Raw genomic sequence first — 13,273 nt, forward strand, 5'->3', positions numbered from 1 at the left:
TCTAGCCTGTAGCTTTGGAACATTTCGTAATCCTCCATTTGCCAGTGGAAGAGCCTGTTAGTTGAGCATACCTCATCTTCAGAACATCCCTCCAATTCTAGCACCCCTTCACTGTTCGGCTCCATCGCGTTCTTGCCCTTACTTTCATCGGGACCCCCTTCCCCTTTATTAGAGTCCTCTGAGTCGGAAGAGGCGAGCTCTTCGCCGACATTTTGGGTGTGTAGGTCAATGGTATATTTTCGCCCTCCCTTCTCCATGGAAAGTGTATTTTTCTTCCAGTTGTGGTTTACCCTTGCGTTGATCAACCACACTCTCCCCAGGATGGCGTCATAGCCTTTCTTCTTCGAGGGAATAACCACGAAATCTAACAAGAATGGTTGCGTACCAATTGTCACTTGCTGGGCCATCAACAGGCCGAGTGGCTTAATGCCGTGTTGGTCCGCTCCCACCAGGTTGAATGTGGGTGGCCACAGGGTGGGCTTCCCCAGCCGCTTCCATGTTTCTTCTGGTAGTAGAATTCACCCCAGATCCTCCGTCCACAATGGTGTCCTTCAAAATGGTCCCACGGATACGCATTTCTACCACAGCTGGGTGTCTACCACTGCTCATGGCTAGTAACATCGGGTCAGTCGAAGGGCTGATGGAAACCTCCACCTGTGGTGTACTCTTCATAGCGGTGGCGGGAACCCCTACCTGTGGTGCACTCGACGATGCGGTGCTTTGCACATTGGTGAGGATGGCAGTCCTCAATTGTGGCATAGAGTCTAGAAGGTCTTTTACCTTTATCGGCACCTCTATCTGCAAGATTTGCTCAATGATGTTATTTTCCGCTTCCGTACGGAATGATGTACTCGCCACCTCGTTGTCCCGTCGTTCGGTCGTCATCTCACGTTCAATATTGGCCTTTGCCTCCCGTAATTGCTCCTCCTCCGTACGGGGGTCGGGATAAGTGGCTTTTTTCGTCTGGGCGCGGGTGATCGCCATTACTTCTTTCTCACCAGTCTTCTCAGCCTTCTCAATGTTGAGGAGATTAACCCCTGCCTGCGGGCAATTTGCGTCCTCATGGTCGCCTGGCCCACACCAACGGCAGAGGTGCTGAGGGGTGGCTTCCTTCGTGCAATCATGGGCGAAGTGCCCCCACTGATTACAGGCCCTACATTGGATAATCGGGCGTCCTTTCGCATCGTATTGGACCCTGTTTCTAGTGGAATTATTATTATTCCCCCGTCCGCCTTGTCGGTTTCCTCGGTAGCCTCCGGAAGATGCATTATTGTTTGAATCCGATGTGGAGGGCTGCTCCTGGGCAAAGAGCACTTGCTGGTTACATGCCTTCAGATTGTATGGGCATTCCTTCGTAGAATGTCCCATGATCTGGCAGATGTCATAGAATGCCTTCTTGGGACAGACACCCTTTGTGTGGCCGCTCTCCTTACAATCCGTGCACCACAATTCATCATCCTTGCCTGTGGTCCCCTTCATTGTCTTAAACTCTTTTAACATTCGTTCCATATCTTTCTGAAGGGCCGTGACTTTCTTCTTCGGCTTCTCATCACTGCTACTCTCTTCTTCCGACGTATCATCTTCAAAGGATGACGAAGATCTATTCTTCTTCTTTTTGGCCGTCTTATTTTCACTTTCCAAGTCCATGGCCCGATTGTATGCATCATCGTAGGATGTCGGAGGCACAATTTTCATCTTTCGTCGTAGCTTAGGGTTCAGACCCTCGACAAACCACCGCTTCTTCAAGCCATCAGCCGGTTGGCTTTCCATCTTTCCGACTAATTCCTTCAGCCGGCGGCCATATGCCCGTACGGTCTCCTTCTTTCCTTGCTTTGTTCCATAGATTTCCGAGACTATCTCATTATCATCTCGGAGAAGCCGAAATTCCTTCAAGTCTGCCCATGTGCTAATTTTAGCCTTATCCGTATCCGAAAACCAGTCGATGGCTACGCCCCTCAGGGTTGCGGGAAACTGTGTTACCCACTCGTCCTCATCGGTAACACCATTCGTTCCCCAAATTGTTTCACAAGTGCGACAGTGGCGGACAGGGTCTTCTTTCCCATCCCCATGGAACTTTGGAAGTTTTTGTTTTTGTGCCATGCCTTGTCTTTTAACTACTGGTGGCTGTTGTCCTACTCCGGATGGGTCAGATCCTATAAGGGGTGCTTGACCGCCGTGCCCCGGTGTCCCTCCGACACTCCTGGCAGCCTCGGTGTCTTCTCCCTCTCCTGCCTCCTCCCCACTCCTTGGAGTTTTCCTAGCCTCTGGTGTGTGTGGCAAGTCCCTCAAATCCCTCAACTGAGTTTTGGTACACTCTATCCTACGGCGGGTTTCCGCAAGTAACTCCTCCCGACTCCGTGGGTGGCCGCCGGCCTCACTGTCCCCTTCGGAGCGTTCCTCCTCTCTTCGCTTATACCTCTGTCGCCTTTCCGCTTGCAGTTCAAGGATCAAGGCACGTTGGGCTACTGCACGTTCATCTATATATTGTGGCTTATTTTTGTCTTTATTCAGTGTATTGGGCATTAATTCCCAACAGCTTTCTATATACTTAATGACATAAAAAGTAGAACACTTTTATTCATTCATAATGTGGAAGACAAGTTTATGCCAACAATATGACATAATTATTACAATAAGTGTTCTTTATTCCGTCCCGTATGGCTCACGGTTCAAATGCCCCTGACCTGGCGCCATCTCGTTTTGCTTCCCGTTCCTCGTACTGTTGCAAAATTTCTTGGCGTCGCTCCTCCCGGGCAATTTCCTCCACGCGAGCTTGTTGTGCCAACGATGCTTGTGCTAGCAATCGGGGGAGATGGTTCATCAACCGATTTACCTCCGGACTTACTTCCAACGCTGTCCACACGGCACTTAGTGGGACTTCCGCCTCCGCCGCCTCTCGTCGCACGTAGGTCTGAATGGCTACTTGGAGTAGAATTGAAAATTCTCTCGTCGTGGTGTCTTCTCCTACGTAGAGTTCCGTTTGGGCATCGTCGACCTCCGGGTTCACCTCACCAACGGATAGGCCCATTGTGTCTGTGCGCCATCCGTGTCTCCTGTTCCCGAATTCGTGTCGGCAATGGCGCCAAATGTTTACCTCACTGGGTAAACAGGAAGAATACAGAAACTGAACAGCAATGCACAATGCAAATACAAAAGAAGTACCAGAATAAGCTTGCCATTAATGTCAAAGGATGTTCATATTATATCTGTCGTCAATATTACATGTCCTCCAACACCCGGAGGTGGTACAATATATGACAACCGAAGGGGTGCGACACAACCGTCGCGACTCCAACTACCTACCCGTCGGCTAACTAACTGACCGCCGTAACTCATTATTACCGACGACAACATAAACATAATATACCAACATAACATAATGATTATTCCCGTCAACAGTGATATGATGGTAAGATATGATGGTTATAATATGACCATTTCCTTCTCAGCCGCAGAGTTTGCTAGGATATTTGGAATTCCAAACCAGGGTAGTCCGATGATCAAACGAAAGATGACCCTTGAATAGAAACACCAATTGGTAAGGTTGGTCTACTGTGGAGATTTGACTCAAGAAGAACAAGATAGTATCTGGAAATTTGGAAGTAGCCGTGGGGTGAAGCGGACATTTTTGGCGAATGTAGAATGGCGATGTATAATGGATATCATCAAGAGCAGGTTGACAAGAGCCAGTAGAGGGTCCAAAATCGCTGTGTGGATGTTGTACCTAATGAACGAGCTAAGGAATGGCACGGTGTTCAACTAGGCATCCTTCCTCTCTGAGCGTATTCGAGAATGCCTAGAACTCCAGCATAAGGTCCTTTACATGTCGCACCACGCCATTGCTATGTTTTTGGATGTCGTTCATACAGACATACCTGCAGAGAAGAGGGGCGACTTGCAGCCATTGGCACGATTGGAGCCGTACAAGCCACCCATCTTTTTTTGGACACATTTGGATACCATGGCGGTTGGTGGAGAACTGCAGAAGAAGCGATGGCGGTAGGAGGTAGGACATTCTGCAAGTGCAAAAAGTGAGGCCAGTGAAGAGGAAGTCATGGAGGCATCCTCGTCTAATGAGGAGAGTGGCGAAGAGGATTCATTTCGAATGACTCCCGATGGGGCACGCGCAGCCGCCAAAGTGGACATTATTGGAGATAAGCCAGTGGTCGAAGGAGTTGGAGAGAGCAACATGGTGGCAGAGGTAACGGTGGCAGAGAATTCCCCAACGCCGTTGGACATTGGCCAGGGTAGCCAATTAGCCATGCGAGAAAGAGCAAGCAAAGGAAGTGCCATCACATGTGATTGATGTGGTAGAAGTAGAGGATTCACCACCACCACCACCTAGGGCAACATCTGGTTAGGAAGTAGCAGTGACACAGCTCAGCCCCACACGTACCGATCATCAAGAGCAGACCATAGATTCATGGCTGTTGGAGACTCTTGGGGTACAAGTGGAGGAGTTGCAGGATGTGCCACTTTCACTTGGCACGGATGGTGGAATGGGCATTGATGGAGGAGATTTCGAAGGGGGAGAGGATCCGCAGATGCACCAGCAAGCATTGGAGGAGAACAGGACAGTTCAAGAGCATATGAGAGGAGAGGAATCTTCCTCTGCCCATGGAGAGGAATTGGTACTTCAGTTGGCAAAGCCCAACCCAATGGACACACTCGACACCCTGCAACAATGCGTGTCTCAGTTGGAGGGAATGGCGAACTTCTTGAATGATGTTGGCCACATTGTGAAGGATGTGGAGTTGGGGCATGATCCCAGGGTGGCTCGAGTGGCTTACCGACTTTTATCCTTTGTTAGAGGACTATGAGGGAGAATTTTTCAAATGTTTCATAGCCAAAGGATGGCCAGAGCCTGAAACTCTTGAGATGATCAGTGCATGGATGGCCAATGTGATAGTAACTAAGGAGAATGGCATTTTTGGCTCTTTGCATGAGGTGGAGACGACCTTTCGAGACCTAGTCCTGAAGCATTGGAGGATGACAGTAGTGAGGATGGAGGTCGTGATAGCACATCGAGATCAAGCCATACGAGAGGCCGAGGGTGCCAGAAAAACTTTGTCCCATCACATATAGAAGAGCCAGGAGCAGTTGGCTCAGGAACACTCTCGGGTCACATCATTGGAAGAGACTGTGGCTAAGTATATTCAGGACCTGGAGGCAAGTGGCCAGGAGAAGGTCGAGTTGGAGGCCAAGGTGGTGGGAATGGAGGTTAGTCTGGCGGGAAAGGATAAGGAGTTATACGGTCAGGGCAAGGAGGTTCAGAAAGCTCACAACAAAGTACTTGAGGCAGCCCATATGGTGAAGATGGCAAGAGAGCGGGAACTAGCGGCCATCCAACACCTTCAGCAACGGGTCGACACTTCTCATTCGTCTGTACTTCCAAAGATGCCCTCTCATCCCTCTCCACATTAGTTACAGTTTTGCTTCCATCAGCTTCCACTTTGTCACTCGTCTGGAAGACGACTTCTTTTTTGGGGGGGTTGATGTTAGGCAGTAAATAGGAATAAAACTCTTAAGTTATAGTTTATGTTACTTTTGTTATGTGTGGAGTCGGCCGTGTGGGTTCTCGTGTTAGTTACAACGGTTGGTACCTTGGCCAACCGCTAGGTAGTATATATTGCCATGTAAGGGAACCCCAACAATTATTATGATGTACTAGTTTTGGAATGCAATAAAGGAAACATCTTTCTGCCATATTGTTGTGACTGTTAATGTTAATTTATGTTCTGAATATAATTGAAGTTGCTAGTTATATGTTCTGTGTGTATTTCTTGTTTATTCCGTGAACTTGAACAACTCACCATAGGGAGTAAACAATCATGCACTATCTAACATGCTAGTGAACATCATATTTCAATCCTTTCAATGAAAATCTCTCATGGATTCGCTTGTAAGTCTTGTAGTAACCTTGGTGTCCTAGTGAAGTCTCATGAAAAACCCTCAAGATCTTCTCCTTAATTTTGAACTCAAGCACCAAAAAGATTCTATTTTTGCAAAGGATCAGCCCATCCACCATTGTGTACCTATCATCTTTCATCACTTCATCAAGAATATCAACTAGAAATTTACTCTTAGCATACTCAATAATAATGGAAACTTCCCAATCAGCAGAAACAGAGGGAAGAGAACATAGAGTAGGCTTCCTAGAGAGAGCATCAACCATCACATTTTTCTTCCCCTTCATGTACTTTGTAAAAATCGTATACTAGTAGCTTACCCATTTTTCGTTGGCAATCATTCAAATCTTTTTCACTAAAAAAGAATCTCAAACTGTTGTGGTCAGTTTTACTTTTAACAACAAATCTACCACAAATCAAATATTATCTAAATTTTTTCAATGCATGCATGATAGCCAACATTTCCTTCTCATAAATAAAATAGCCTCTTTGCTAATTATTCAATTTATTTCTTTCAAATGTAATGGTATGTCCCTTTTGAGTTAGAACAGCCCCAATAGCTTCCACAAATGCATCACATTCAACAATAAATGGTAATGAAAAATTAAGAATTGCAAGTATGTGACATGATCTCATTACCTCCTTAAGTTTTTAAAAATTTGCTTGTGCTGATTTAGACCATTCAGAAGCTCCTTTCTTTGTCAAATATGTGAGTGGGGCAGCCAACTGATAAAACTTTTCATAAACCTCCTATAGCAATTGCATAACCCTAGAGGACCCTCTCAAATGTGTCAATGTGGTAGGAGGCGGCCAATCTAGAATGGCTTGGATCTTCTATTGATCCACTTGTACACCCTTAGCACTTATGATACGACCCAAATGTAAAATATCCATTAAACCAAACTCACAATTGGACAACTTAGAAAAGAAAGATTGTTATTCCAAAATGCCCAAAACTATGTCCAAGTGCTTCAAATGCTCTTCCCATGTTATACTCTAAATGAAAATGTCATCAAAGAAAACTAGCACAAAATTCCTCAAATGCTTACCAAATACCTCATTCATGCATGATTGAAAGGTTGTTTAAGCATAAGTCCAAAAGGCATAACCAAAAAGTCAAAGTGTCCAATATGACACCTAAAAGTTGTCTTTTGCACATATTTTTCTCTCATGTGAATTTGGTGATATCTTGATCTCAAATCAATCTTGAAAAAGTATATACCTCCATGTGGCTCATCTGTCAACTCATCTATCCTAGAAATAGGGTATCTATTCTTGATGGTCATCTTATTCAATGTTGTCTAATCAATGCACATCCGCATAGTACCATCCTTTTTCACAAGTACCACTAAAGATACAAATGGACTAGATCTAGGCTTGATGTTACAATAATAATATTTAATATTTAATTGTTGAATAGTCAATCTCGTTCTAAATAGTAAATAGACTAATCCTCTTTCATACCTTAGCCCACTAAAAATAAAGGGAATGGACCAAATACTCCATCAACTTGAATCTAACTGAAAGGGGACATTACACGATGCCAACTACATCATGTTACAATATACAATCTTTCACGGGAATAACTTAGTAAATCGAAAGATAAAGACTTTTTTAAATTGTTAGGATTAAATCAGGAATAAATTACGTTACAGCTAGGGAAAAACTTAAAAATTCCACAAATGAAAAAAAAAACCAAAAATAGAGGAAACCAAATTAACTTGCCCTTTGTATCCTAAACAGAAAAAAGGTTGGTTAGCTTCTCCACACAAGAAGCTTCTAGGCTGAGACACAACGACACTAAGATCACAATTGTGTCTCCACCACTAGGATGAGGTGTACTTGTCCCCTTGGATATATAGAAGCAACAAGATGGTTGGCAAGCACCCGAATTGCCTTGAGCATCCTTGGTGGGTGGTCTTGAGGCGTGATGATCCTCCACCTCCACCTCTTAGTGCTGCTTCTTATGCTTAGTTTGTTTTGATTTTCTTGGTGTTTTGAACTCGTATATTATTTTGGGCCATAATACCAACTAGCTTCAAGTTTATCAAAAACCTTCATAAATGTACTTTTGTAAAGATTCATAGTAAATATGATATATTATAAGATTTCACAATAAAAAAACAAAAAATAAAAAATATTCCCAAAACATTGGTGAAAACTTTAATTTAATTGTGGGTTGCAATTAAATTGGGATTTAATTAAAATTAATTTGTCAAGATATCAATAGACTGAGTTTTTCAATATATTGCTATTTTTTAGGGAAGAACTCAACATCATTGGGGAGGAACAAGACATTGCAATTTTTTGTGTTTTTAAAGATTATTGCTTTTACTTTAATTTCAAAGAATTACTTCGTAAACCAAAGGTATTTTAGCCTTATTTGCATCTTAATAATACATAATTTGTAACATGCAATGCCTAAATGTTGCAAGAATCCAATTAGATCAGGAACTTTGAAGAGAAATTAAAGGGAACATATATTGGATTACACCAATATTGATGTAATGTCCCCAATTTTAGCCTCTAGGCTAAAAGGAGTAATAAGGAGAAATTAATTAAATTAATTTCTTATAAAGTCATTAAAATAAAATAATTATTAAAAAGTGACTTTATATTTAATTAATTTAATTAAAAGTGACTAAAGTATTAAAATAAAATATTAATTAAATAGTCACTTATTAAAAATAAATAAAGTATACCTACCCCCTTCTAGAAGGTGTCTCATGACGGGTTATGGAAAAGGTTAAATAGAAGAGGGTAAGAGAAGGAAAGAAGACTGGGATTTGGATTTGATGAATTGATTGGTTTTGTAGAACCTAGTGGGTGTTTGCAGACTAAGGATCCTTGGGAACGATAACTCCCATTGATCGCATAACTAAGAGAGTGAAAGATCTCTCAAGGGGTTTCATTGAGGAGATGATACTTCAGTCATCTCATTGAGATTATTAGAGTTACATATCAGATTTCAGGTGGTTATGCTTCAGACTTCCATATTTGGAGATCACCTTGTTGATGCATTTATTTTGGGCAAAATCAGATTGACGAAATCCTATTGATACTTGGAGGATATCCATTGTTGTTTGGTAGAGGCAGATCAAAGGTTTAAGGGTTTGTCTATATCTCAGTTGCAGACTTCGGACATCACATTTTAACTCACATCTTTTCCAACATACATCGATTTGGTCCTCCATTGGTTCCTAAAGCTATTTGAGGATGAGGTGATGATTTTGTGGTAATCTTTTGGAGTATTTGGTGGCAACATTCTTTTCTATGATGGGCCGAACTCCTGCAGGTCCGTCCCCTCTTACTCCATCGATATTGATTGTATGATGCATAAGATTGCTTGAGATCGCCTAGGTCAAAAGCGATGTCCTCTAGTTGGAAACTGGATCAATTTGGAAGGAGTTCTTGGGCTCATAAATGCAGATTTTAAGTGGTTATCAGACCTGTCCATATCAGATACAGGGGTGGAACATTAGTGGGTTCATTTGGGCTCATTAAACTTGGCATTTGTTTTCCTAACTCTACATAAGGAAGGCGATATATCTCTACACCATAGGCGATCAGTTTGGGATAATATTTGGACACCAGAACGCAGATTTGCAGAGTGTTCTCAGACTTTGGTAACAGCAACAGCAGGGGTGGCATGTCACTTGGTACAACCTCACACTTCGGAGCCCATTATCATTGAGGATGTGTTTGCTTCCTTCACTGATTTGTACCAGGTTCTTCACATTTCATTTTATTGTTTAAATGGAGAAAGTGTGAATTTCTATCAGTCATTAGTCCTCAGAAAGAACTCAGAGATTTGGTCCTTGCAATTAGTCCATGTAATTGATCTTTGACAGCATATTATAAGAAGGGAAGTGAATTTAGTTATGCCAACTGTTTGTCTTAATTACAGTCAGCTGTCATCTTACTTCTTCACACCAAAATTCATTGTCATTGAATCAAACATTAAGTATTATTGTAGCATTATCTCCCTAAACCATTGTTATACGATTAGCAAGTCACTCTTATTGAATAAACGAAGGTTTATAATGTCTTGCCAAATCTGAAATCTTATATCAGTCATTAGCAAAGTGTTTGTCATAATTCCTTCAAAAGGGCAATAGTCTGAAAATCTTCATCAGAATTGGCTAGGGACATTACAATTGAACTAACCTATTACCACTTTTTAATGTGCAAGTATTGGAATACATATTACCAATTATGTTACTTTTTATGGTTTTTCCATATCTCCTTAGAAGTTGCAATCATACATGAACCATGTATGACAAAACAATTATCAATATTTAGTAAGTTGTTTCTGGAGTTAATTGTGTGTATCTTTTTTGCATCAATGTTTCAGATCACACTCTGTGATCCATTTTTGAATTTATTTTTACATCTCTTGACACTCTCTTTCATCCTAATGATGGATCACAGAGTGTGATCCGAAACGTTGATGCAAAAAAGATACACACAAATAAATCCAGAAACAGCTTACTGATTCAGTTATGGATTGTGAAAATTTGATCAAATTAATTATCAATATTGTTAAGGTGATAAATCTTCCATGTCCTAAAAACTTGCTTCTATATGCAAGAATTTTTGGCATTTAGCGCAACATAAATCTTATGTTTTTGGAAAAGAGAGTAAAATTTTGACATTTAGTCACCTAAAGTCAACCTTTAAGGGATCCATCTACAAACAAATTATGTTACTATATTGGCAAAATCTATGAATAAACAGAAATAGCATAGAATCAGCTCAAAGGTCAAGGTAGAATCTTGTATCCACAAAAATAATTTAAAATCATCTTAAAAGTATCTAAAATGCTGATGTTAATAAAGAGAAACAACTATTCTTACTCAACAATTACACTGCAAATAGTGGCCTCCCTTATCCTTCAATGGGGCATCATCAAGTCACATGAGGCAAACACATAACAGAAAGATTGGTACAACCGTTCCACACTTACTATTGATTTGCATCTCTAAGATTATAGTATCTTGTTACCAAGGAATATTTTCATTTGCAGATAATAGCTAATATTCAAGACCTCCAAATGATCACAAGTACATGATATCAAACCATATAATATTTCAAAAATTAAAATAAATGTTTATAATTGCAGCATTGAAATTTATAGCCAAAATATGCCGACAATGTTCAGCTAGAAGGTGAAACCTGCAACCTTCACTCACACTTTTCTATCTTTTGGAGGCAAGCCTGCAGTAACATGTTGCCTATATTGTTTTAGTTTTTTCTTTTAATAATGTGAGTGGTTTCTTACCATTTTTTTAGAGCTTTAGAAAGATTCATGTAGTTTGTTTTATACCCACAAGAGATGTTCAGTTGTGTCAAAAGGTATCTTCTTAATTATCTGTACCATCTTGAGTACAAGACGTGTATATATCATGTGCAAGTCTCAATAGATGCAAGATTCTATTTAAATTCTCTGTTTTGATGGATAGTATAGCATTTAGATATGAGTTTGTGGGGATGATATCTTGTGTTCCAATAGGGATCATAGGGATGATCATTTTATTATTGTGCATGGATTTTCTTGTCTATTTCATCAAATCATTGTTTTCTTAAAGAAGACAAAGATATCATTCGTTTTATTATATTGGTGTTTGTCTTACATATTTTTATGATTCCTTTTTGCACACAAACAATATGCAAGATATCTATTCTTGATAGTGTCGAGAAAATCGGAACCTTTGCATCCCTTCAAATGATTTCACTATCACCCTACATAGATATCAATGTCCCCCAATATCATTGTCCAAGTTTGACTATTGTTACGGTTCTGAAAATTTACTCAAGATAGTTATAACTAAAAATAATAGCATAGGTCAATTTCTTTGAATATACTATTCAATGCATGGAATAGGGAAAAAAATGTCCTTACCAACTCCAAGACATCACTACACACCCAAAACAAATACAAGTCCAAATTAAAGTTTAAAATGGGAACGAACCACATTACCTGTGGTAAAAAGTCTTTACGTATACCATAATTACTATCAGTATCCAGCCGCCCACCAGAGCCAGGGGGAATAGATTGTCGATAACGGCATCCACCTACTGTTGATAGCTCCTATTAAGAAAAAAATGTGATCATAACATTTATAATAATTATTGAGATATTTTGTTTTTTGTCAATTTGAATTTTGTATATCTAACAATCTCTTGCAATAAAAAATAACCAAGTCTCATGTGAAAAAATTAATCTAGGTCTAATATCAAATCCAAGAACTTGAAGGTAGAAGGCCTAAAGCTACAAAAGAAAAAAGAAGTATAGATTTAAATAAGAATGCAATTTTCATAGGGTTGAAAAGTTTTCTTTCTTACTTGCTCAATCAATGGTAAGTATCCACCAACATTTGGAAGGATCTCTCCATTGGGTAATATTCCACCTTCTCCCCCAATTCCAACTGGAATATCGTCACGCCCCATCATATAAAGAATATCATATAGTTGGTTCACAGAATGTCCAACATCAGTCCATGTATTTGCATTGATAGTAATTGCCTGTCACAAGCATTTTCATTTGAGAATGAACCCAAATATTTTGGATAAATAATTTTTCTCACCCATAGAATCACATTCAAACACCAAAACTCTATTATCTGAAAAGAAAGTCTTAAACTTCAACTTTTCTATTTTACTTTCTACTTTTGCCTAAACCATGTTCACTTTTGGAAAAGGGGTACATTAATTCTGAATTTGTAATTATATCTAATATTTTTTATGTACTTATTCATTCTAGTTAAACAATGCATACCAGCATTAAGGAATATGTAATATAAATCTAAGCCAAGACAAGATATTTTTGATAAAAGAAGATAAATATAACATAAAAGACATGATAAAATTTAAGCTAACATAAGAAGTTTGACAATATAGTAGGAGACTCCACATTGCATTCCATACACCCTACTACAAAGCTAGGTTGGCTAATTACAGCTTTAATTGTTGCATGTTTGTAAAGGTCAATGATGCTTTTCATTTGGTTAGGCCACATGTCCAACATTTGCTTTTGTTTACCCAAATTTACTTACTTGTGAACATGAGTTGAAGAAAGCTATAGAAATTTGGTATAAATAAATGATTTGCATAAGTGTAATTAGAGAGTTATGGCTGCAAAAAATAAACAAACTAGATCACGAGGTGCTCACTTCACAAGTAATAAGGAACAAATATTTTCTTTTCTAATGGTTAATGCTTTGAAGACAATTCAAAAGCTCAAGCCACATGGTTTTATTCATAGGCACATGTTCCCAATGAGTCTTTCTAAACAAAGCACATATAATGTTTATACTTAAAAGGAAAAAAATTGGAATGATAGCCATGAATTGCACATTGTTGTG

General features: G+C 40.0%; 1 protein-coding gene across 5 annotated transcripts in view; it reads right to left on the reverse strand.

Moving 5' to 3' along the window:
- Positions 1-13,273, reverse strand: part of LOC131060608 (nucleoside hydrolase 3) — a 109,600-nt gene that overhangs the window by 27,788 nt on the left and 68,539 nt on the right. For all 5 annotated transcript variants that reach the window (XM_057993912.2, XM_057993915.2, XM_057993913.2 and 2 more), the window contains 2 exons: positions 12,255-12,434; positions 11,890-12,000 (listed from right to left, as the gene is read on the reverse strand). In XM_057993912.2, the coding sequence (XP_057849895.1) occupies positions 11,890-12,000; positions 12,255-12,434 (291 nt within the window). The remainder of the gene's footprint in view (positions 1-11,889; positions 12,001-12,254; positions 12,435-13,273) is intronic.

This window comes from Cryptomeria japonica, chromosome 2, assembly GCF_030272615.1.
Source record: "Cryptomeria japonica chromosome 2, Sugi_1.0, whole genome shotgun sequence".
Classification (NCBI taxonomy): domain Eukaryota; kingdom Viridiplantae; phylum Streptophyta; class Pinopsida; order Cupressales; family Cupressaceae; genus Cryptomeria; species Cryptomeria japonica.